We start from the raw sequence: 22,153 nt of genomic DNA on the forward strand, positions 1-22,153 counted from the left end.
ACACAATTATAAGCTAAAATTAATTAAAAGGATATGGAAGAGAAGAACACCAAGATTTATAGAGGTTCCCCATTTTCATCCTCACGAGGAGAACGTCCTCTCATCGTGATAGAAAACGCTTCTATCACGGTGTTCCACTATGATGAAAAATGTTTACAAGTGTATGAATACACAGATTCCTTCGATTCCCTAATATTTTATGCTAAGCAATCACACAAGATCCAATATTCAAAACCTCCTGAAGTTGGACACGTACGAGATCTTTGAACCTCAAGCTTCCATGAAATCCTTAGAACTTCAACTCTGAGAATTCGTCTTTGCTATGTTTGAAGCTTTGATCAATTTGAACCATGCATTAATGAGAAACCCCTAAAACCCTTTGGAGGTGAAAGTGCCTTCTTTTCTTCAGGTTTTTTATCCACCACCAAGACCCTTGAGAGAAACAAATCTTACAAGTCATATATAACACTAACAACCTAGACCTTACACTCCACAAAGATCTTAGAAAAAGTCTTTAATCCACCAAAGATGTATAGAGAGAGTGTTTGAAGATTTCATAGCCTATTTGCAAATTGTTTCACTAAGTGGGAGAGTGAGTGGATGGAAGTATATATAGGTAAGTGAGATAGGAGTAAGTTTGGCCCAAAATAATACTAAAAAAATGGGTTTGAATCAAATCAGAAGAGTCTTGAGTCGATGCACTAGTGTAAAATCTGAAATCTTGGTTGTCATGAAGATTGATAGGAATCAGACATTCTTTGAACCGATTCAGATGAAGATTGATAGGAAAAAAATAATTTTGAGTTGATTCAAAATTAATTTTCATGAGTCAAACACCCGAGAACTTGAATAAACTGATTCAACATATACATGAGTCGAATCAAAACATTAAAAAAAATTAATTGAACAATTGTTCAGAAGCCTGACACCCAAGAGCTTGAATGCAATATATAAATCGAATCAAATCACTTAAAATGGATTTTGGAGACATTGAACATAAAACTTGACTCCAAACATCACAACCTTTCAAACAACAAACTTGTGCGGAGTATGTGATGTAACTGAAAGGGTGCTTTACTAAAACTAATGACATCACTCAAAAATAAATACTACTTAATCAAAAGTAGTCAAAAGATAGAAACAACTTTCACTTTTGCACAAGAAATCTTATTTCCTGGAACCTCACTTCGATCCCCTTCAAACTTGATTGTTTAAGAAACAACCCCCACACAATTATTTATGGAAGTGAAAATCACCTCCTTTTCCTCTAGATCATTGATGCTCCTGCAAGACCCTTGAATGAAACAAAACTTACAATTATCCTATAACACACTAATAATCTAGATCTCAAATCCTACAAGTGTTCTTAAAAAAAATGTTTCATCTGAAGAGGTATGTAGAAAAAGAGACAGAAGAAAATTTAGAGTGTTTTTGCAATTCGGTTCAATCGGTGAAAGAATGACTGTAGGAAACTATATATAGGAGCGTGAGATAAGAACAAGTTGAGATAAAAATAAAAATAAAAATAAAAAAGTGTGTTTGATTCGAATCAGATCCGAATCGATATTGTATTTTATGAATTTTGAGTTGTTATGAAGATCAAGTCGATAAACAAGAAAAATGATTCAAATAAAAGTTTTCCAGATAAAGATTGATTCGAATCACCATAATTTGAATAGAATCACAGCTACAGAAGAGTGGAATGAATCGAATCAAAGTGACTAGGAGAGAGAGTAATGATTCAAATCATGATTCAAAACATGAATTCCCGAGGGAAGCACTGAATCCAATCAAACGGCTCAGTGAGAGACATAAATTTGAATCAAAGTATAGCAGATAAAGTTTTTAGAAAATGAATAATGCCAACTTGCTTTTATCCTTTCACTAACTTCCTAAACATGATTTGTATGGAGTGAGTGATCGAGAATGAACGAATGAAGTACGAAAACTACTTAAAACATCAATCAAAACAAAAATAGAAAGACAAAACTAAATCACAAAATATCTTCAGTTTCAAATTTATTAGGCGTTGTTATAGTGAATCACGACGACACTTCTGCACATCTTGAACATTTTTGTTGCTTAGTGTGGTTTTTCTAAGCAAGGCTCCATTGATCTTGAAGATTATTTGGCTCTCTTCTGTGCGGGTTATTTGAAAAGAAATAAATAGGCACATGTTTCAACACATGGAGGAAAATACACATACTTTATGTGAAAAATGAATCTTCAGTCTTATTGGTAGTTGAAAGCGAGATACCTTACTTTTGTTTACGATTACCATAACTGGTGGTTTAACCCTCTTCAATGGTTGATGTAACACCCTCAAACTCCACATGCAATATTTAATAATAATTCAACAGATAAATACAAGGTTCAAGATGTTACTCCTTCAATAATCCAAATACATGCCTAATTCATTTTCATAATTATAAAGCAGTCGCAGCGGATTCATAAAGTAAAACAACATAACACCAACATCTCAACATCTCAAGGTATATCATCATACACATGAGGGTTTTCTCAATAAATAATTCAACAAATGAAAATAAACAAAATTTCGACAAAGTCATAAATCAGAGCCTACACCACCCAAACAAATGGCATAGGCGGAAACCCGCAAAAGCGAAGAAGCATCAAGCCATTCTGGGTACTCACAACGATCACGTGTCCTCAATCCTGCATGTCTACACCACCCAAACAAATGGCATAGGCGGAAACCCGCAAAAGGGTTAGAAATACTCAACAAAGGAAATCATGGACATAAGAATAGATTCAAGTAATATTCTCATGCAAGTAGGCATATCAATTCTCGAATTATAAAATCCTAGATACATCAAGTCTTTACATCACCACCTTATCATCAAATCAATTCACATTATTCATAATTCAACACCATCATTACATGTGCACAAATATCATCAAATATTCACATAACATCATCACTTGTAATCACATAATTGAATACATGACTCTCATATCAATCCATATGCATGCAATGTTCTAGACACAACTCTACATGCATGTGGTACCATTTTTGGATGTCGGAGTTCTTTTACCGATTTATCCCATCGTCACTCATCGTTAATTAACATCTTCACTTACCGATTTTTGGATGTCGGAGTTCTTTTAAACAATGCATATATTTATAAAATATAACACATGTCATCAACATCGTCACTTATACATACTCCCGGTCTCAACATCATCATTACTAGTCAACATCATCACAAGTCAACATCATCATTTTTCAACGTCACTAGTCAACATCATCATTTTTCATCGTCACTTTTTATATATGTATATTCATCATAAAAAATCATCATCACTATAATCATCACTAAACATTTCACACATCAAGGAAGCAACATCTCTTCATTGAGCAAAATAGAATTTTAGACGATTAATCATTTACACCTATTTAATCAATGTATCATGCATATATCAATCACTAATTCAACTAGTATTCATAAACTTATCATTATCATATAGTCATTTACAAGTTAACATAGCATGATTCATTATTCTACTAAGTTTGTCTATTTTCCAAAGTTCATCTATTTTCTAAGGTTCGCATAAGCTAAGTTTCATGTTCTCATTCATCTTCATCATTCCTACATCATATTCACTTCATTAAACACCCTTACTTCACTTCCCATAAAACATCTCATCCATTCAATTAGTCACCAATATTTCATATTTAAGAGAGCACAACATTTTACTTTGATTTAATCATGGAAAAACGTCTTTTGTCAAAAACAAGTTCCTACCCTTATATAGAGTTTAGAGACAATTGAAAGGTTTTAAAAAGGCATTTTTAAGGTTTCTAGCCTGACAAAAGGGTAGTCCGATTTCCTTAAATCGTAGCCTGATTTTTGTCGAATCAACACCAAAATCTGGTCAAAATCGTAGTATGATTTTGGCAAATCGTAGCATGATTTTGGGTTGATAGACAAAATCAAATTTTCAGTTATAAAACGCAATATTTTCCAAATAATCACTTTTAAGCCACTTTAGTCAATTACAACAAACCCAAATCAATCGAAAACGTAATCCATGACCATAACACCTAAACACTTTCACCACTTCAAATAATCAATTACACATCCAAAATCATGATTCTTCAACCATTTTCTCAAAATCTGAAAAAGACCACATAATCACTTTTAAACTATGAACTTATCACTTAAAACTTCATATAAACAGAACCCACACATATCCAATGATATGACAAGTACTTAGAACATGGTTTGAGCAATATTCATCAACAACTTCATGTTTTTCACATAATTAAGCTAAAATTTCAAAAACACTTATTTCATATAACCAAACACTAGTTTTAGCACAACAACAACACAATTCACAACTCTTATCATACCCAAAATTAACATAATTAATGGAGTACAAAAATTAACATGATTAATCAATATTTTATGAAAAACACAACAACCAAGATTCTACCCATGTCCTCAATCAATCCTATGAAGAATAATCTCACACCCATACCTTAGAATTCAAACCTTAATCTTTCCTAGCTCCAAACTTCCCCTCTACTTGATCTTCAAACTTGTTCTACCTCTTTCTCCTCTTGGGTTTCCTTTCTTCTTTCTTCTCTCACAATTTTCTATCTATTCTCGCTTTGTCTCTTTCTAGGTGAAACATACCAAATGAAATTCCAAACCAGGGTTATGACTACCACTAGTCTTATATACTCATCCAACTGAGCTTAGTTAACTTAATATCTATTGTGCTCAATCTCATTCTTACTAACAAATAACTCTTCTCTTTCTAATTCACTTAATTCTCCTTTTTTACCATTTAACTTATTCTAGTAATTCCACAAAGTTACTACTAACCTCATAAATTAACCTTCAACTCTAATTTACTTAAATGTCCTTCACTCTCCAAATTACCAAAAATACCCTTAATTTCTCTATATCTAATAAAACACAATTAACCCAACAATTAAAACACATCAAACAAATAAATAATAGTAAACAATTAAATAAATAATATCCTAAAAAAATTGGGCCGTGACATTTGTTCCATGGTTGTTTCTTTTCTTTCTTTCTTGTTTTTTCAATTTTGTATGAAACATTGTAATGACGTTTTTAGTCTTCCCTAACACTATTTGTGGTAGAAAGAAATTTGTTTGGTTAAGTTAATATATTTCATTTTGGCCTTTAAAAGCAATAAAAATAAATAAAAAAATTAAGAAAGATGGTACACATAAACATAAAACCAACACTTTATATATTAACATTTTTATATATTTTTTTTAAGTAGTCTGGATGTTAGAATTCATACATTTTAAACGTGAAAAAGTGGATGTTTGAGATTATATATGTTAGTCTTCCCTAATATGCAATATTCCTATTAACTAAACTAACCTCACCTAGACACGAAGAGAGAGAAAGAACCGTTGGTGCGTGGTCATATCGTCATACCTCCTCCAATTCTTAATTCGTTAAACCAAATTCACTTCCCAATATCAGGGCAGCGTTGGCCCCTTCTGGAATTGGTCTGGTTAGAGCTTGGAAGTGAGTGTTATAAAGTTAAAAAGTTTGAGAAAAAATATTATACCTTTTTGAGAAACAATAACAACTTTGTCCCCTCACATTCTTTTACTATATCATCACTACCATACAAATTAAACCAATGAAATTAAATTTTTGCTTTTTTTATGATCATATTATTTTTAAGATAAATTACTTATATCTCATACTATAAATAAAAAATTTAGAAAATGGGGGTCTTGATTTAGCTTGTGTTTAGATATGAGGTTAAAACCGCATTATGTTGTGATCTCGTGTCGCAAAGCACTCAATCGTAAAAATTGTGAAAGTATGTGTTTGAAGAAGATTATGCATCATCGTGATTTTCTACAACACATTTGATCAGTTTGAAGTATATCCAAACATAAACAAGCTCACAACAAAAGAGTTGAATGAGTTGAAATGTTTTTTTTTTTTTGACAAAAACAAACGATATTCATTCATTCAAATTGATAGAGTACATCAGATACAAACATCGCTAAAAACGTAAAGGGTGAATCTGCAAACAAACTCACAGCACCCAAGTTAATAGCATAAAACGGCAAAATGCCTACAAAAAATATGATAAAACCTAAGTCACCGAAATTAACATGCTTCCGGATCTGCAACGTTGACGCCCAAATCATTTGTTGAATTTGTAATTGACTGATGCCGATCTTTCAATAGGAACTAAACGAACACCGTGAAAAGACGTGAAATCAAACGCCGCACAAGACGACGAACAACACAGCGCCGCACTTAGACGACGAAATCACAAAAAAAAAAACACAAAAGAAGAAACTTGATCTATGTGAAAACCACTTATTTAGATTGAAAGAAAAGAGAAAAAAGATGTAGAGGGGTGATTCTAGGTCAAAAAATGACCTAAAACCACCCATTCTCGATGAACGAAGGGGAAAGAAAGTTTAGAGAGAAGTTGGAGTTTCTCTCACTAATTCAAATTTTATAGAATGTTAAATAATAATCCTTACGAATGAGTTGAAATGTTGAACTTCAAAACTCATTTTATTAAACAATGAAGTTTAAATCTTGATGGAAGGATACACATTATCATAATAACTAATATATGAGAAATGCTAATAAGTACCCTTGAGAAATATACGTTTGATCAAATCTTGATGGAAAGATATATATTTACATAAAATTCATAAATTATTTCCTCTTTTAAATCCTTAACAAGTGCCCTTGTTAACATAACCTCTAATGTATTAGTTAAAAAAATATGTTGGGTGCATTAAAAAAATATTAATAATTAACAAGTCCTCTTTTTAGAAATCTATCGGAAAAAATATTAAAAATTTTGTTAAAAAATTAAGTGCCTATTAATGCACTTAAATCCACATTCAATGCATATTAATAATTTCTAAAATATTTATCTCATAACTATAACTTTTTTTTAAACAATCTCATAACTATAACTTGAATGGTAAATGTTTCATAGACATTTGATATGTTGGGTGCATGTTTGAACCATCGTTTGTAGGAAAAAAAGTTAGAAAATCATTTGAAGTTGATACTTTTTACTTTGCTAACACTAAAGTCCATACCTTAATAGACTTCATGGAACAAAATTGTGATATAATCTACAACTTTTGCCAGTAATATTTGTGTTGTTTAATCTACACAATCATTATCTAATTCTCTTAGTGCTAGTTCAAGTGTACGTATATTTGAATTTTTGATAAATATCACTTCATATTTTATTACATCATTAAAAAAGTATACTAATAAAATATTCATATTTTTGTCTGCATTTTATTTTATATTCCCAATTTTTATGTTCTCAGTGTTTGTGTACTTAATTCCTTACACTGTGACCCTTTTATGCTTCAAGGATCCTCTTTTTTCTCCTCTCCATCTACATATACTAAGAACTTCTCTTTCTCTCACTCTCTCTCTCTCTCACTAAATCTAATACTTATTGTGTCATTTCATTCAAATTTCTTCACTTATTTGACAACCCATTTTTCCATATAATCTTCCAACCTTGTTTTCAAACTCAACCAAATAATTAATCCTCAAGAAGTTACCAATTATGGGTAAGGAATGGTATGGTGTTAGAAAATCTTCCAAAAGAAGTGTTATAGTTGAAGGAAATGAAACTACTACACCAACACCACCTAGTGGTTGCATGTGTGCTTTTTTTCAATTCTTTGATTTTCATCCATTTCACTTTCCAAACACAATAAATCATCAACAAGAAATCACATCTTCTTCATGCATCTCAAAAGAACACACTCTTGATGCCGGGTCTCGAACCGAGTTTCTCCAGGTTGAAAAGAGAAACTCTCAACCAAGTGACTTCTCGGGAGACAGACTCTCAAAAGAACACACTACTACTAGTAGTGTCTCAAAAGGTATAGTAATGAAGTTTAATTATTTTTACAGTGCTTTGAGGTTAAATTTTTTTCAAACAAGTTTTATTGTTTAACTACCTTTTATGTTTCTTTCTTTGTCTTTTTCTCCATGCTTTTTTAATGTTGTTGTACAATTTCAGGTGCTGAAGTTCCTAGGAATAGCTTGAAATCTGAGGATAGCATAGTTTCAGCTTCTCTTTCAAAAGAAGAAAATTTAAAAATTCCAGTAAGTTTATTAATTATTTGCCACTCTTTTTTCAGCTATGTATTTTTGGATTCAAGTTCTTTATAATGTTCACTTTATAGTACATAAAGTATTTTCATCACAAAAAAGTACATAAAGTAAATATTGTATGAACACATTTACGTGTTCTATTAAATAGACTAAGTTTACTTTCTGAAAATTTTAGTTTTTATTTATAAAATATATTTTTATTTTAATTGTTAAAAAGTTTTTAGATTAGAAAGTTTATTTTAAATACTGTAAAAATTTAGTTTTTATATACGTATTTTAATGGATAATATTGTGATAGAGATAAGGTGAAAGACAAGTTAAGAAAAATATCCCTCAAAAAAAAGTTAAGAAAAATATATTTTTAGATTTTATTTTTTTGTGATAACAATATTTTTTATGAATAGAATTAATGAAAAATAGTGTAATGACGTTTTCAAAATTTCTGAAAATGTTAGATTTTTTTTTTTTGAATAAGAAAATGTTAGATTTTGTTTACAAAATTGTAAGAGAAAATAGTGCAGAAAATATTGAATGTATATTGTACTATGTATATTATTTGAAGTGCAGGTGGGGAAAAAAGGCAAAACTTAGCAAATATATATATGGTAATTTTTTTCTTATATTTTCTACTAACTTTTGAGGAGACAAAATCTAAATCCAGTATTTTGAGTTTCATTTTTTGAAGTTCTAGTTCAGTTTGTTTATTTTGTAAAGTGAATAATGATGGTGTACTATAAAGTGATGATTTTGATTTTGACCCACACTTACTAATATTTTATTATTTTTTTTAAAAATCCAGAAGAATATTCAAATCAAAACAAAAAGGAGCAATAGTGGAAATTTGACTGATTTGTCCTCAGAAATTAGCATTTCACCAGGAACAAAGACACCAACTTTGGTTGCAAGATTAATGGGTTTGGATCTTCTTCCAAATCCAAACTCACCCTCTTTTTCTTCACCTCTTTCAACACCAAATTCACAAGGGAAGAGCAACATTATTCAACATCTTCACCAAGTTAGAACAAAGCAACAACAATTTCAAACCAAAGCAAGAAACAGCATTGATAGTAGTGAGATTACAAGAATGTCCTCATCTAGAAAAACAGATTTTGAGCATCATAGACTCTCTCTTCAAATAAACAAAGAGAATAATCTTGGTGGTGAGGATTTTGAGCTACCTAGATTTTCATTTTCAAAGAGGAAAATTGATGAGAATAGTTGCAAAAGTCCAAGTCACTATGCAAAACAAATTGTGAAACAAGTTAAGGAAAGTGTTGTTAGTAGAAAAGTTGGTCAAGACATTACCAACACTCTCAAAAGCAATCAGGTAAACTCTTTCATGCCTTAAAATTTTGTTGGATATATTATGATATCTAATTAAATAATTTAATGTCATATCATTTTTTTTTTATATCTCATCTCTAAAGCATGGATACTTGTAAAAAGGTGAAGTACCCGTATCATTTTTTTTTTTTTTTGCTTAGTATTCTTTTGTGAATAAAAACTGTGGTTTTCTCTTATATATTAATTTGATGATATAGTATTACATGTGTATGAGTTTTTTTTGCTATGTAACGAACTCTAATTTTTTTTTTTAAACTTTTATCTTGATAATTTTGCTGTGAATCGAAGAATTTAGCTTTCTCATATTATCTTATACTAGCGTCCAGACGGGCACTCCCGTGCCCGTCTGTCCGCTTTTTCTACTGCGCTAACGTAGGTATATACTTGACTATGTTTCTTTATATAAATTAGCATATATTTTTTTTTTTGAGAGATGAATTAGTATATATTATATCATACACAAAAATAATTTATTTAACACCATCTAGTATATATATAGCTTATGATATAATTAGATATAAACTTGATGAACAAAGATCTCTTGTTGCCATTGATCTAGCCGCTCTCTTTTGTTTTGGGTCTTGAGATGTCACTGTTGTTGGCACCCCGCTCACTTCTACTACAGTATCTTGTTACTCAATTGTGTTCCAATCTTTCCCTTCTTCCTCGATCTCTTCACTATAGCTATTTGCATGAAGTAACTCTTTTCTTCCTAATAGAAAACAAAAGTTGAATTACAATCAAAATTTTCCCCAAATAAATTATAGAATAAATAAATCATAAACAAACATATAGACAATTTTAAACATTCTTAGGCAAAAGAAAATAAAGCCTCTCAACAATACCGATGTAAATTCACTATATGTAAATTTCCCTCAAAGGCAAACGAAAAGTAGAAGACAAAAAAAAAGAATATATATTTTTAGATCACGTGCCAAATTAAATTAGTAACCATCTTAAAACAATAGCATGATAAAAGAAACAAACAATAGAAACATAAATTATTCAAAAAAAAAAAAACAATAAAAACATAAAGTCACCAAAGAATTGTTCCGGAATGGAAATGGGAAAAAAAACATAAGGAGTTTGTAAAAAAAACATATGGACTTTTGACAAACCAAATTACACTGTTACTTCATTTCCTATTGATTAAATTTTGATTTACAATAAGCTCTAACCTATATGAAAAGGATGTTTTGTCAAAAAAAAAAAAACTATATTAAAAGGGTGTATTACCTTTGCAATTTATCAAATGAGAATCACCATGGCTAAGGTTCAATTTTTTTCATTTATCCATGCAATCCAAATGCTTTGTCACTCTGGAAAGAAAGATAGTTACATTCATTACCATGTAATTGTTGAAAACAAACAAAAGCGAATTAAAAATGCATCCAAAACAGGTAAAATCAATCACAGAGAGCAAGGAAGTAACCAAGAGAGAAGATTAATAATCATAGTCACTACAACGGTGCAACGCTCAACCAACCGCCATGTCCTAGTTGAAAGATGGACATTTCAACAACCAATTTGCTTCTACAGCGTTGCCGCCTTTTCGGTGACATTTTCCCGTTACCAAAATGTGATCATGTTGAACTCCATATCTACCGCTCACCTTATCTCTGCGGGTGTTTTAATTCAAAGAGATGTTACATGTCAAAGGGAAGTTACACTATTAGATTTTGAAACATGGTAACTAACTTCACTTCCACCTATTTATTTTTTCTTCTTAGAATATTTTGAATTAATGAGGGGTAAACCACCATAGTCATATACTCCTTTTGAAGAATTTATAAATAAAAAGTGCATTAAAACTCCAAATATACATACTCCTAGAAAATCCCTCAACAAACAACATAATTTCCCATACATTAACGTGTCAAATAACATAATAAATTACCAATGCTGATGTTGTTGGCATTCGCTCCTAGTGCTCGGATTATGAGAAGAATATGACAGATAGTAGAGAGGAGGGGGAGTACAATTTTTTGTGCTGCAATATCTGACCTATTGGAGAAAATAAAAATTAAGTAGGCATAAACATGTAAAATACATGCATTCCTGAACATGCACTCAAACTCCTGTTTCATGGTCTTTTCAAATGTACTTTAAGTTCCGTTTTAAATACATGCACTGGACTTCAAATTGAAAATTAAGAAGTGTATCTCTTTACAGACAGGTACTTCCCTAAATTATAACAGTCAGGGACTTTCTAAATAATCTAAATATTAATTAATGATTATTCACTTACATCGTAAAAGTGAGGCACAAACATGTAACCAAATAAAAATTCAAGTCATATTGAACAACACACAATGTAAAATTCTGTGGAAAGAAACCATGAAATAAGAAACAAAAGAGAAGAAAGCATTTCATGCTGATAAGCAAACGCCAAACAATGTTCTTAAGAGAAAGAATGCATGAAAGTTTTGTTTTAATTTTTAAGCATTTGTAAAAGATTCCATGAAAGTGGATTGTATGTAGAAAATTATCAAGCAATTATAATTTTAATGAAAGTAAGAAACCTGTATGTTGAAGTAGGTTGAATTGGTCCTCCACACTCTGCGCACAAACTGGTTTCTTCCTCTCAGCAATTTTTCAATTATAGTATGCTTTATTCGTAGACTAGCGTCCAGACGGGCACTCTCGTGCCCGTCTGTCCGCTTTTTCTACTGCGCTAATTTGTGAAACTCATAAACAATATGTTTTTCTTTAATGTTTGTTTACTTTTTCTTGATATATCTTGGACAAAACTGTCAGAATTAAAAGAAAGATCTTACATGTAATTGATATAAAAACTCGAACTTGATTAAAAAGGTAACATGATACATTTTTTTTTTTTGAAGAGAGGTAACATGATACATGTTCACCTTCAATACAATGTAGTAATTCACCATTAATTTTGATTAATCAACACAAAATATTCATGTTCGCCAAAAAATTAAATATTTTATCAATGGAAATCCCATATTGTGTCATAATACTTTTTTTTTTTTAAAGAAATATTGTGTCATAATACTTGATCCTTAATATCTTCATGCCATTACTTCTGGGGGGGACCTTTTCCCTCACCATGTGTACGTTTTATGGTGTGTGCACCTTCTCTTGAAAATTTCAGCTATCTAATGTCCCATGTCTCAAGTTTGCTCTGATTTAAAAAAACTACAACTCTTGAGTAACGAAACTATAAACCTTTAATATATCCAAGCAAGAAGACAATCGGAGAATAATCAATATTAGTATGACAATAATTATAAGACTTTGGTGATCATTTCAATGGACAATTCACTTTCACTATTTCCTAAAATGAACGGAAAGAAGAAATTAGTTAGAAATATAATTAAAATTAAAATTAGAGGAATATAACTTTTATGTTTTCAAAAGAAAGTAAATATCGTGGTCTTACTCAATGTTGGTAAGTTTCTTTGAAAAAAAGTAAGTAAACTTCTATCTCAGTTTCTGACGCCTTTCCCTCTACATACCATCATCTCGTGTAAATATCTCATAAGTTTGCGTTTAGATTGCAGACTGAGGATGGGAATCTAAACAAATTTAGGAGTTACCCCATTCTTAAACATATTTCTAACGTAAAGCTACCACATAGTCTTATAGTAAAGTAGTTACATAATCAAAATTTCCTAACAAAATTTCACAACGAAGAAGTTATACTATGGATGCCAATCAATGTTCATAAGGATCATTATATAAACGGAAATGGAGTAAATGAACAATCCTAGCAAAGCAAGAAAGCAAGGAGAAGGCAAATATGAAACATGAAATGGGTAAAATGTAGCTAATATGGATAACTTAAAGTTTTCTTTCTAAAAGTGATAATAAATTAAATTAATGTGGTTAAGAGATGGTAATTATCGTTGCAGTTCAGAAATGCATTATGGCCTCTTAACTTAGTTGACTGATTTAAATCTATATTTGCACACACCATTTAAGTTACTTCATGAATATAGTTAGGAATGACTATTAAATATATTTTCTTCTACAAAGCATCAGCACATACAGACAGACATTATTAACATGTGAATACTGATAATTATTTAAAAAGATGACATGATTAATTGTAATTACATGTGTTGTTTGTGTCTGCATCGAATATGGATACGTGTCGGACACCAGATATGATTACGAAAGTGTCAATGATACATAAATTAGCATTGCAATTCACCAAATGAAAATTACCTTCACTACAATTGAAATGAAGGATGACCCCATAAAATTTTCACTGCACCATGTGATCCCAATATCTTGACCTCATCAAGATTGGTGTGTATGCTACCATGGACATAATAAACCAAATAAGAACAGATAAAAAAAATGTAACCCGAACAAAAAGGCTGACATCTTATATTGAGAGAAGAGCAGTATCTACCTTTCCTCAAAGAGAGAATAAAGAACATGAATGACTTTGTTAGTAACCGCATCTGCCTTACCGCGCCATTAACATAGCACGACCACCACCATCACCCGGTTAAAAACTTAGCCCCCCCTGCACCAATTGCTTTGTGATTTCTTCACTGCCACCAAAATGTCCCCATTTCCCTATCGCAAAACTGTCCGTTGAAAAACATGGCCTTGATGCCCCACTCCTTTCCTATTTCTTTATATTGTCTTTGTCTCTTCAAGACCAAGTGTAATAACGATCACTTGCTAAGAATAGAATTGGAATGATAAAAATCCAGATTAAAGTTCCCTGTCCTCTATGAATAGAATTGGTCTCCAGATTAAAAATCCAATTGGTATGAAAAATTAATTTTGGAAAAACACACTTACGGTAAAGGGAACCATAAATGTCCATCATAAATTCTGTTAACAATTCTCTAAAAAATTGAGAGACCAATAAGCAAAAATGCAAGATAGCAAACAAAAACAAATACCAAGATAACAAAAATGGGATCAGAATAAAACGAAAGAAATGGAGTACTAACCGTTCAGCGTGGAAAAAAAATGATCATGGTGAAGGGCTGTCATATACTCATATTGTTGTGCTTTTAAGTCCCCCAATAGAAAACATAGTCTACACTTATAAAAGTAAATTTTGTGCAATAAACATTATTTACTGATTTTAAAAGATATTAAACTTTTGATACATACTTGACAATGTCCTCCTTTCCTCTTCTGCAAGTAATTTTACCTTTTTCAATCAACCGTTGTTTCCATTAGATGACTTTTATCGCTTTGTATTGTTATTAGTAATTGGCAAATATAAACTATCATGAATCATGAAGTCCAAGTTCTTCAATAAAAAGTAGGAAAGAAAAGGAAGTATGCAAGTGGTCTATTTGGTTTTAAGGAGTTATTATGAATATGAATATTAGTAACCGTGAAAGGATGTCACTTAATTAAATTCAAACTCAAACTGTCAAGGGTATTTTAGGAAGTAAAAATAGGCTACACCAAAACTAAGTATTGCCTTTATTAATAGTTATAGATGATATTATCATACTAATTATTATCTAATTATTAGTCAAATGATATATTTATTTGTTAGCTTAAATCATGCCAGTTTTAACTTCTAGAGGGCAAAGGGGTTTTTTATTCATGGAAGAAACATAAAGGATTGCATACTTATATAGCTTCACAAGCAATTAACTTACATGATACAAAGCTTTTGACACTTTGGAGTGGAGCTTTCTAATTCATGTGCTAAAGAAGTTTGGTCTCAGTGAAACCTTTTGTGACTGGATAAAAACTATTCTTGAATCAACTCATCTTTCAATTTCTATAAATGGATCCCAACATGGATATTTTCAGTGTACTAGAGGTGGAGGCAAGGGGACCCTTTGTCCCCCTTGCTTTTTTTGTCTTGCAGAAGAGGTTCTTAGCAGGGGAATCTCAAAGTCTATTTAGAATGGTGAGCTTGAATTAATGTCAGGTACTATTAGATGCCAAGTTCCTTCTCATACTTTATATGTTGATGACATAATGATTTTTTGCAAAGGGAAGCTTTCTTGCATCAATTCTCTGATCAAGTTGTTTACTAGATATGCTCAAGCATCTGTCCAGATAGTTAGTACAAGCAAATCAACAATATTTTCAGGTTCTACTTATCTTGCCAAGATAGAAAATATTGTTGATCTCATTGGAAAAAGATTTTCAAACCTACTTAGCAAGGAGGGCTAAGGCATTAGAACCTTGGCAACTAATCTCAAACTCTGCTGAAACTAGTTTCACAAGAAAGGAGAATGGTCTGAGCTGATTCTTAGTAGATTATGCGAAATAGTAGTTATTTTCAAAGTCTAACTTATTCCTTGACTATATAAACAACAAACATGCATTTTCCGACAATTTGGGATCAGCTACGTGGATCAAATTACGACATAATGATTTATTATAATTACGTATTTGGTCTATATCATAGAAATTCAATAAAGTTTTGTGTTGGGTGTAGAGGCCTATCACAATTCACTATATTAAATTTCTTTTCATTTGAATAACAATTCACTATATTGATGAATACCTTGATTTTATTGCTGCTACTCTCAACTCTAGAGCACCTTCAAAAACTAAAAGGTTAATTCATGTCCTCATATGTTACAAGAACAAAAAATCTTGCAAGCACAAATTTATAACAAAAAATTACAAGGCCAAGGGTTTTAATTTTGGAAGGAAAAAAACTGGACAAGCTTAGAATCATTTAAGCTATATCAATAGCTCGACAAATCATAAAAACTAAAATAAAATAAAATAAAAAATGCAACTATTTTATATTACAGCTGCTTCTAGTAAGAATTGTGAAACAGCTTCCTTTGTAGGAAGTGAAGGAATTGCACCTCTTTCTGTAACTGTTATGGCACCACATACATTTGCAAAATACAAAGCTTTCTTCAGACTTTTCTCATTCTGCCAAGAAAATATAAATTTCATAAGAATGATTAAGATTTGATATGATTGTTAACTGAATAAGTCATACTCTTTAAATAGAACTCCCTTATACAGCATAACGACACATGAAATTGATTTTGTAAAATTGATTCTTGCGAAAAGTGAATTAAATTTAGCCTGATTTATGCTTGCATACGTTCATGTGCTTACTCGTTTAGCACAAAGCTACAAAGTTTAGCACAAAGCTAAAATCAATTATGAAAGCAAAAATGTGCTTACTCGTTTTTATTTTTTTACCAAAAGATATGAGTATACTCGTTAAGAGCATAATTAAACTGATAATGTAAATGTTCCCTTGACAGAAAATGATAATTTGATTCCATTTGTAAAAAAAAATAATCTCCAATTTCAGTTCCTTTATCTTTATTTCCATTATCAAGAGTTGATTCTATAAACCAGTAAAAATACTCTTTTTTACGAGGACAGTAAGATATTTATGGTTTTTAATCCCCAGTAAAAATATTTTTTGACTAAGGTATGTACAATTTTCAGCATCAATATCAATGAAAGTTAAGCTGAAATGAGCAAATACAAAGATAAGGAATTTAATTTTTATCTACTATGAAAATGAGTGAAGATTAAAAACAAACCTGAAAAATACTCGGATCAGAAGCTATACTGTACAGAAATCCACTAACAAATGCATCACCAGCACCAGTTGTGTCAACAGGTTTAACTTTAACACCTCCCACCCTGCCTCTAAATTCCTGCATAGAAATTTGGCCCCACAATTATTAGCCCATGTTTGGATAGACAGCTTAATTAAGCGCTTGTCATAAAAGTGTTTATGTGTAAGCTATTTTTATAACAAGATAAAATAAATTCAAATTTTGTCAAAAAAAAAAAAAATCAAATTGTTTCATGTAAGTTATAAGCTATTTTCATAAGCTATCCTGGAGAGTTTATGAAAATAAACTGAAATAGGTTATGAACATGTCGTAAGATATGTCGTAGGTTATGAACTGAAATTTGTGTAGTCTTCCAAGTGTTTATGCCAATAGATATGTTCAAATAAGTCAACTGAACATGTCTGTCCTACTATATTAAATTATTTTTACAATAACTATTTTACTATCAGTTTCTCACAAAAGATGAAATTAGTTTCTTATCTCAATTTTTTCAAATCTTTTCTAATTTAACTTCCCCTGAAATAGGCATCTACAACCTTATAAGGACTTTTTCGTACGTCAATGATCATAAACTTATTTTCATTCAAAAGCTAATCCAAACAACACCTTAGGCACCACTGTTTTGAGATCTGATAACTAATAGTAGGACGGACTCTTTAGATTGAAGTTGTGATAGGTGCGGTGTCTGACACAACACTGACACATTGATGACATTCAATTATTTGCATTTTCGCAAATTATTACTGATTTGACGTGGTAAAGAGTCATGTCCAAGCTCATTGTCTCTGTCGGTGCACACAAGTGCATCCAACAAGACATGTGACATCATATTCAAATTGATATAGCAAGCATACCTTTGTGTAATATCTACAACCCTTAGAACCTTCGGTAACAATTAAGAGTTTGAGATTACGATGAAAAAGTTTCTTCAAAACAACATCATCATCATTAGGATCATCACCTTCAGTCAAAAATGTAATCTCCTCCTCACTTATCTGTACATACATAAAAAAATACAACATCAGGTCTATGATTGAATGATGCTGTAATTTGTTTTACCGTGACAATGCTTACTGATTAAACTCAATAGGAAAAACGATAAACTTTTTTATACTGCCACAACATCATGTGTATAATTTCTTTACCTTAATGACATCGGCTTGATCCCATATACTCATTATGCCATTCCGAGCAGCCTCGGCAGACGGCCATAATGCCAATCTTAAATTTGGATCGTATGAGAGAATGCAACCAGAACTTTTGGCAATCTTCATAGCAGCAATGTGTGCTGATTTGCATGGGTCATCAATTAAACTAATTGAGCCAAAATGGAAAATTCTTGCCTGAAAAATTGATGTTATCAAAATCCGAAATTAAACAATAGGTCTTGCACCGCATTTCATGAAATAAACAAATGAAATTCAAAATACCTTCTTTAAGAGATCTCTATCAAGTTCTGATTCGTGAAGAAGCATATCAGCACTTGGATTCCGGAAAAACAAGAACTCACGCTCACCGTCGGATCTAAGTGTGACAAAAGCTAATGCAGTCCTTGCATTGGCATCAAACCTCATGCCAGAAGTATCGACATTGTTCTGCTTTAAAATATCAGCCAACATGTAACCAAATTCATCTGCTCCAACCTAATACACAAATAATAAGGAAATAAGATATGATTTTCAATATCAAATCTAGTTTCAAATTGTGAATTCGAAGACCTATTTTTAAGTCATGAATTGAATCTTGTTATGAATCATATACGAACATCAAAATAGTTCAAGATTCAAGTCATAATAAATCAAATGACAAAAGAAAAGTGTTTGACTACACAAATTTGACACAAAAAAATAGTCGACTACACTATACAATAGAACTAATCGAGAATCTCAGTTTTGAAACATGAACAAAATCTTGAAGGAAGATGAACATAAACTTATTTAAAATTATACCTTGCCTATAAAAGCAGATGAACCTCCCAATCTGGATATACCAACAGCAACATTGGCAGGAGCTCCACCAGCAGATTTCTTGAAAGCCGGTGCCTCGGCAAGCGACACTCCTCCCACAGTTGGCACAAAGTCTATCAACATTTCCCCGAAGGAAACAACCAGTGAACTTGTTTCCTTATGGTCTTCTTTTCTAAGATCATTGGATTCAACTGCAAAAACGCAGCAGCTTTAACCAGTATAAACAATGGTATACAACATTTTACTAGTTGCTAGTAACCTATGAAACACTGACACAGTATCGAACACCGTATACGCTTTCGATGTTGGCGTAGCTAGTAACAATCTAATTGCAGCGAATTCAGTCAAAATTTAACACATCATACCTGTAAGAGTCATACTATAAAACATTTTGTATGCTTACTCATTTAAACTAGAGGAACCAACATAAACATGTTCTCCTATAAACTGTTAACGAACAGAACCATCAAATGCATCATTAGTTCAATCAATGCAATTTCCAGATACTCGCATTTTTGCCACTAATGCAGGATCCGTAGTCAAGATCATATAAAGTTAATTTACTGATCGTGTAATTTGAACCCTCTAATCTCAAATCTATAGTTAAGATTATTAAAGTTGATTTACTGATTGTTTAATTTGAACCTTCTAATCTCAATCAAATAAGTGGTTGATATTGATTACTGCGTGTAACTATATGATGTGTCAGTATTGTGTCTAGTGTATGTGTCATTGTTTCCTAGCCCCACCCTTCTCTAAAATCGAACCAAATTTTTCATATCAACTGCTAAAAGGAAATATAGTAAAAATTTTAAGACTAGCAATGACTAAAGAAAGGCCACATTCATCATGTCGACGTGATCTGGTATATACCGATCAATGTATATTCAATCAACGTAAAGTGTATAAGTGGTTTTCCGTTGCAACGGAGCAATCATAGTTCACGGCAGAGGAGAAATCTGCAGAGGTATTTCTCCGGTGAGGTTCCAACAATATTACAGGGAGCGTCTAGAGAGAACTCGATAGAAGAGTCGGTGAAAGTGGTGAAAAATGTGTAACTTGTCCTTGTGATGGCGCACAGCACAACCACCTTTAGATAGGGGAGCTCGTATGTAACCGTTCCCATGAAACCCAACAACAAATGCGAGATCATTGGAGATTACCTCAACGGTTCTAATCGACAGAGATGACCTTCTATGCGGCCAAGTGCACGGGAGATCCTTTGTCGTCTATAAAACATTTGTATGCTTACTCATTTAAACTAGAACAACAACCATAAACATGTTCTCATATAAACTGTTAACGAACAGAACCATCAAATGCATCATTAGTTCAATCAATGCAATTTCCAGATACTCGCATTTTTGCCACTAATGCAGGATCGGTAGTCAAGATCATATAAAGCTAATTTACTGATCGTGTAATTTGAACCCTCTAATCTCAAATCAATAGTTAAGATTATTAAAGTTGATTTACTGAGTCTGTAATTTGAACCTTCTAATCTCAATCAAATAAGTGGTTGATATTGACTACCACGTGTAACTACATGATGTGCCAGTATTGTGTCTAGTGTATGTGTCATTGTTTCATAGCCCCACCCTCCTCTAAAATCGAACTAAATTTTTCATATCAACTGCTAAAGGAAATATAGTACAAATTTTAAGACTAGTAATGACAAAAGAAAGGCCACATTCACCATGTTGACGTGATCTGGTGTATACCGGATCACTGTATATTCAATCAACGTAAAGTGTATAAATGGTTTTCTGATGCGACGGAGCTATCCTAGTTCACGGCAGAGGAGAAATCTGCAGAGGTATTTCTCCGGTGAGGTTCCAACAATATTACAGGGAGCTTCTAGAGAGAACTCAATAGAAGAGTAAGTGAAAGTGGTGAAAAATGTGTAACTTGTCCATGCGATGGCGCGCAGCCACCTTTATATAGGAGAGCTCAAATGTAACCGTTCCCATGAAACCCAACAACAAATGCGAGATCATTGGAGATTACCTCAACAGTCCTAATCGACAGAGATGACCTTTTGTGCGGCCAAGCGCACGAGAGATCCTTTGTGGTCTATTATGAATCATGGAATCATAGGGAAGAAGATCATAATGATCAAACACGATATAGATTGATAAAACATAATAGAAATGCTATAATGAGTGTTCCTATATATAGATATTAGTTCGAGTATTTAACTCTAACTAAGCTATTAACTCTAGTTAACCAATCAACTAACTCCAGTTGTTTATGTTCGAGTACTTAACTCTAACCAAGCTATTAACTCTAGTTAACCTATCAACTAACTAATGTTGATTAACTATAGTGTAATATAGTCCCTAATCTAGCTAGGATTATGCGTTATTGGGCCGGTGACATGTATTGTGGCCCAATCTGGAAAAAAAGGACACATCAAATCAGCAGCACAAAACTCTGAAAAAAATCTCAAGCGTATTGCTCGTCTTATCCCATTTGTTTTTGCTTATTCTCGTCCTACGTGAGTTAACTCAAGCTGAAAAATACATCTAAGTGAGTTAATTCACGTTGAAAATACAAGTTAATTCACGCTCGGCTTTTTTTACGGGGAATGAGCAATTCTAAATGGGAGAAGAGCAATTCTCAAATCTCAAATCAGATTCTGTGAAACAAATCACAAATTTCATCAAAACCCATAATCCAAAACCCCACAAAGATGCAAACTTTGTCTTAAATTTCTAGTTCCAACATAGGTAAATAAAATCCTTAAAATTCTCAAACAAAAACAAACACAAAAAAAAAAAAAAAAAAGAGTAAAAGAGAAAGAAGAAAAAACCTGATGGGGTATTAGAGTGAGCCATTAATAAAAAACAATGGAGGTGGTGTTTGATTTTGTAACAACAACAAAAAAAAGTTTCAGAACAATAAGAAAAAAGCTATAAATAACTATGTTGTTGTTTGAATAAAGAAGAAATTAATGGACCGAAAAGGGTAGATGATAATATTTATGAATGAAAGGAGACAGAGAAATTCAACAACGTACGTAGCACACAGATTTTTACTACTTTTAAGTGTCGTTTAAAGTTTCGACACACGGATTAAGAAATGAAATAAAATGATTATTAGACATAACATTTTTACTAAACTGCCCTTATTTTATAAGAAAAACACAAACTTAAAGTTGCATTTAAGATTGTGT

At 31.8% G+C, this 22,153-nt stretch overlaps 2 protein-coding genes and 2 long non-coding RNA genes across 4 annotated transcripts; 1 reads left to right on the forward strand and 3 right to left on the reverse strand.

Annotated features, from left to right (window-relative positions):
- Positions 1-2,365: 2,365 nt before the first annotated feature.
- Positions 2,366-4,722, reverse strand: LOC146916525 (uncharacterized). Its single transcript, XR_015013886.1, has 2 exons — positions 4,504-4,722; positions 2,366-2,684 (listed from the first exon to the last, which is right to left on the reverse strand). It is a non-coding gene; the product is annotated as an uncharacterized LOC146916525 (long non-coding RNA).
- A 2,611-nt stretch (positions 4,723-7,333) lies between these two features.
- Positions 7,334-9,804, forward strand: LOC146916526 (uncharacterized). The gene is made up of 3 exons (XM_085718588.1): positions 7,334-7,909; positions 8,050-8,135; positions 8,944-9,804. The coding sequence occupies exons 1-3, from the start codon at positions 7,588-7,590 to the stop codon at positions 9,490-9,492; spliced, it is 957 nt and encodes a 318-aa protein (XP_085574714.1). The 5' UTR covers positions 7,334-7,587; the 3' UTR covers positions 9,493-9,804.
- Positions 9,805-9,957: 153 nt separating this feature from the next.
- On the reverse strand, positions 9,958-12,110 carry LOC146916527 (uncharacterized). The gene is made up of 5 exons (XR_015015104.1): positions 12,011-12,110; positions 11,386-11,492; positions 10,921-11,107; positions 10,725-10,807; positions 9,958-10,200 (listed from the first exon to the last, which is right to left on the reverse strand). It is a non-coding gene; the product is annotated as an uncharacterized LOC146916527 (long non-coding RNA).
- A 3,836-nt stretch (positions 12,111-15,946) lies between these two features.
- Positions 15,947-22,034, reverse strand: LOC146916528 (putative fructokinase-7). The gene is made up of 7 exons (XM_085718587.1): positions 21,791-22,034; positions 18,961-19,169; positions 18,442-18,654; positions 18,157-18,354; positions 17,866-18,006; positions 16,973-17,089; positions 15,947-16,340 (listed from the first exon to the last, which is right to left on the reverse strand). Exons 1-7 carry the CDS (start codon positions 21,813-21,815, stop codon positions 16,203-16,205), a joined length of 1,041 nt encoding a protein of 346 aa, XP_085574713.1. The 5' UTR covers positions 21,816-22,034; the 3' UTR covers positions 15,947-16,202.
- Positions 22,035-22,153: the final 119 nt, after the last annotated feature.

The sequence above is a fragment of the Medicago sativa genome, chromosome 6, assembly GCF_051527215.1.
Source record: "Medicago sativa cultivar Bolivia chromosome 6, Bolivia_mono, whole genome shotgun sequence".
NCBI lineage: Eukaryota > Viridiplantae > Streptophyta > Magnoliopsida > Fabales > Fabaceae > Medicago > Medicago sativa.

Coding starts and splice junctions, on each gene's coding strand:
- LOC146916526 (XM_085718588.1), top strand. CDS start 7,588: ATGGGTAAGGAATGGTATGGTGTTAGAAAATCTTCCAAAAGAAGTGTT. Junction 7,910..8,049: donor TACTAGTAGTGTCTCAAAAG/GTATAGTAATGA, acceptor GTACAATTTCAG/GTGCTGAAGTTCCTAGGAAT. Junction 8,136..8,943: donor AAGAAAATTTAAAAATTCCA/GTAAGTTTATTA, acceptor TTAAAAATCCAG/AAGAATATTCAAATCAAAAC.
- LOC146916528 (XM_085718587.1), bottom strand. CDS start 21,815: ATGGCTCACTCTAATACCCCATCAG. Junction 18,655..18,960: donor CATCTGCTTTTATAGGCAAG/GTATAATTTTAA, acceptor TTTGTGTATTAG/GTTGGAGCAGATGAATTTGG. Junction 17,090..17,865: donor GTTGTAGATATTACACAAAG/GTATGCTTGCTA, acceptor ATTTCTATGCAG/GAATTTAGAGGCAGGGTGGG.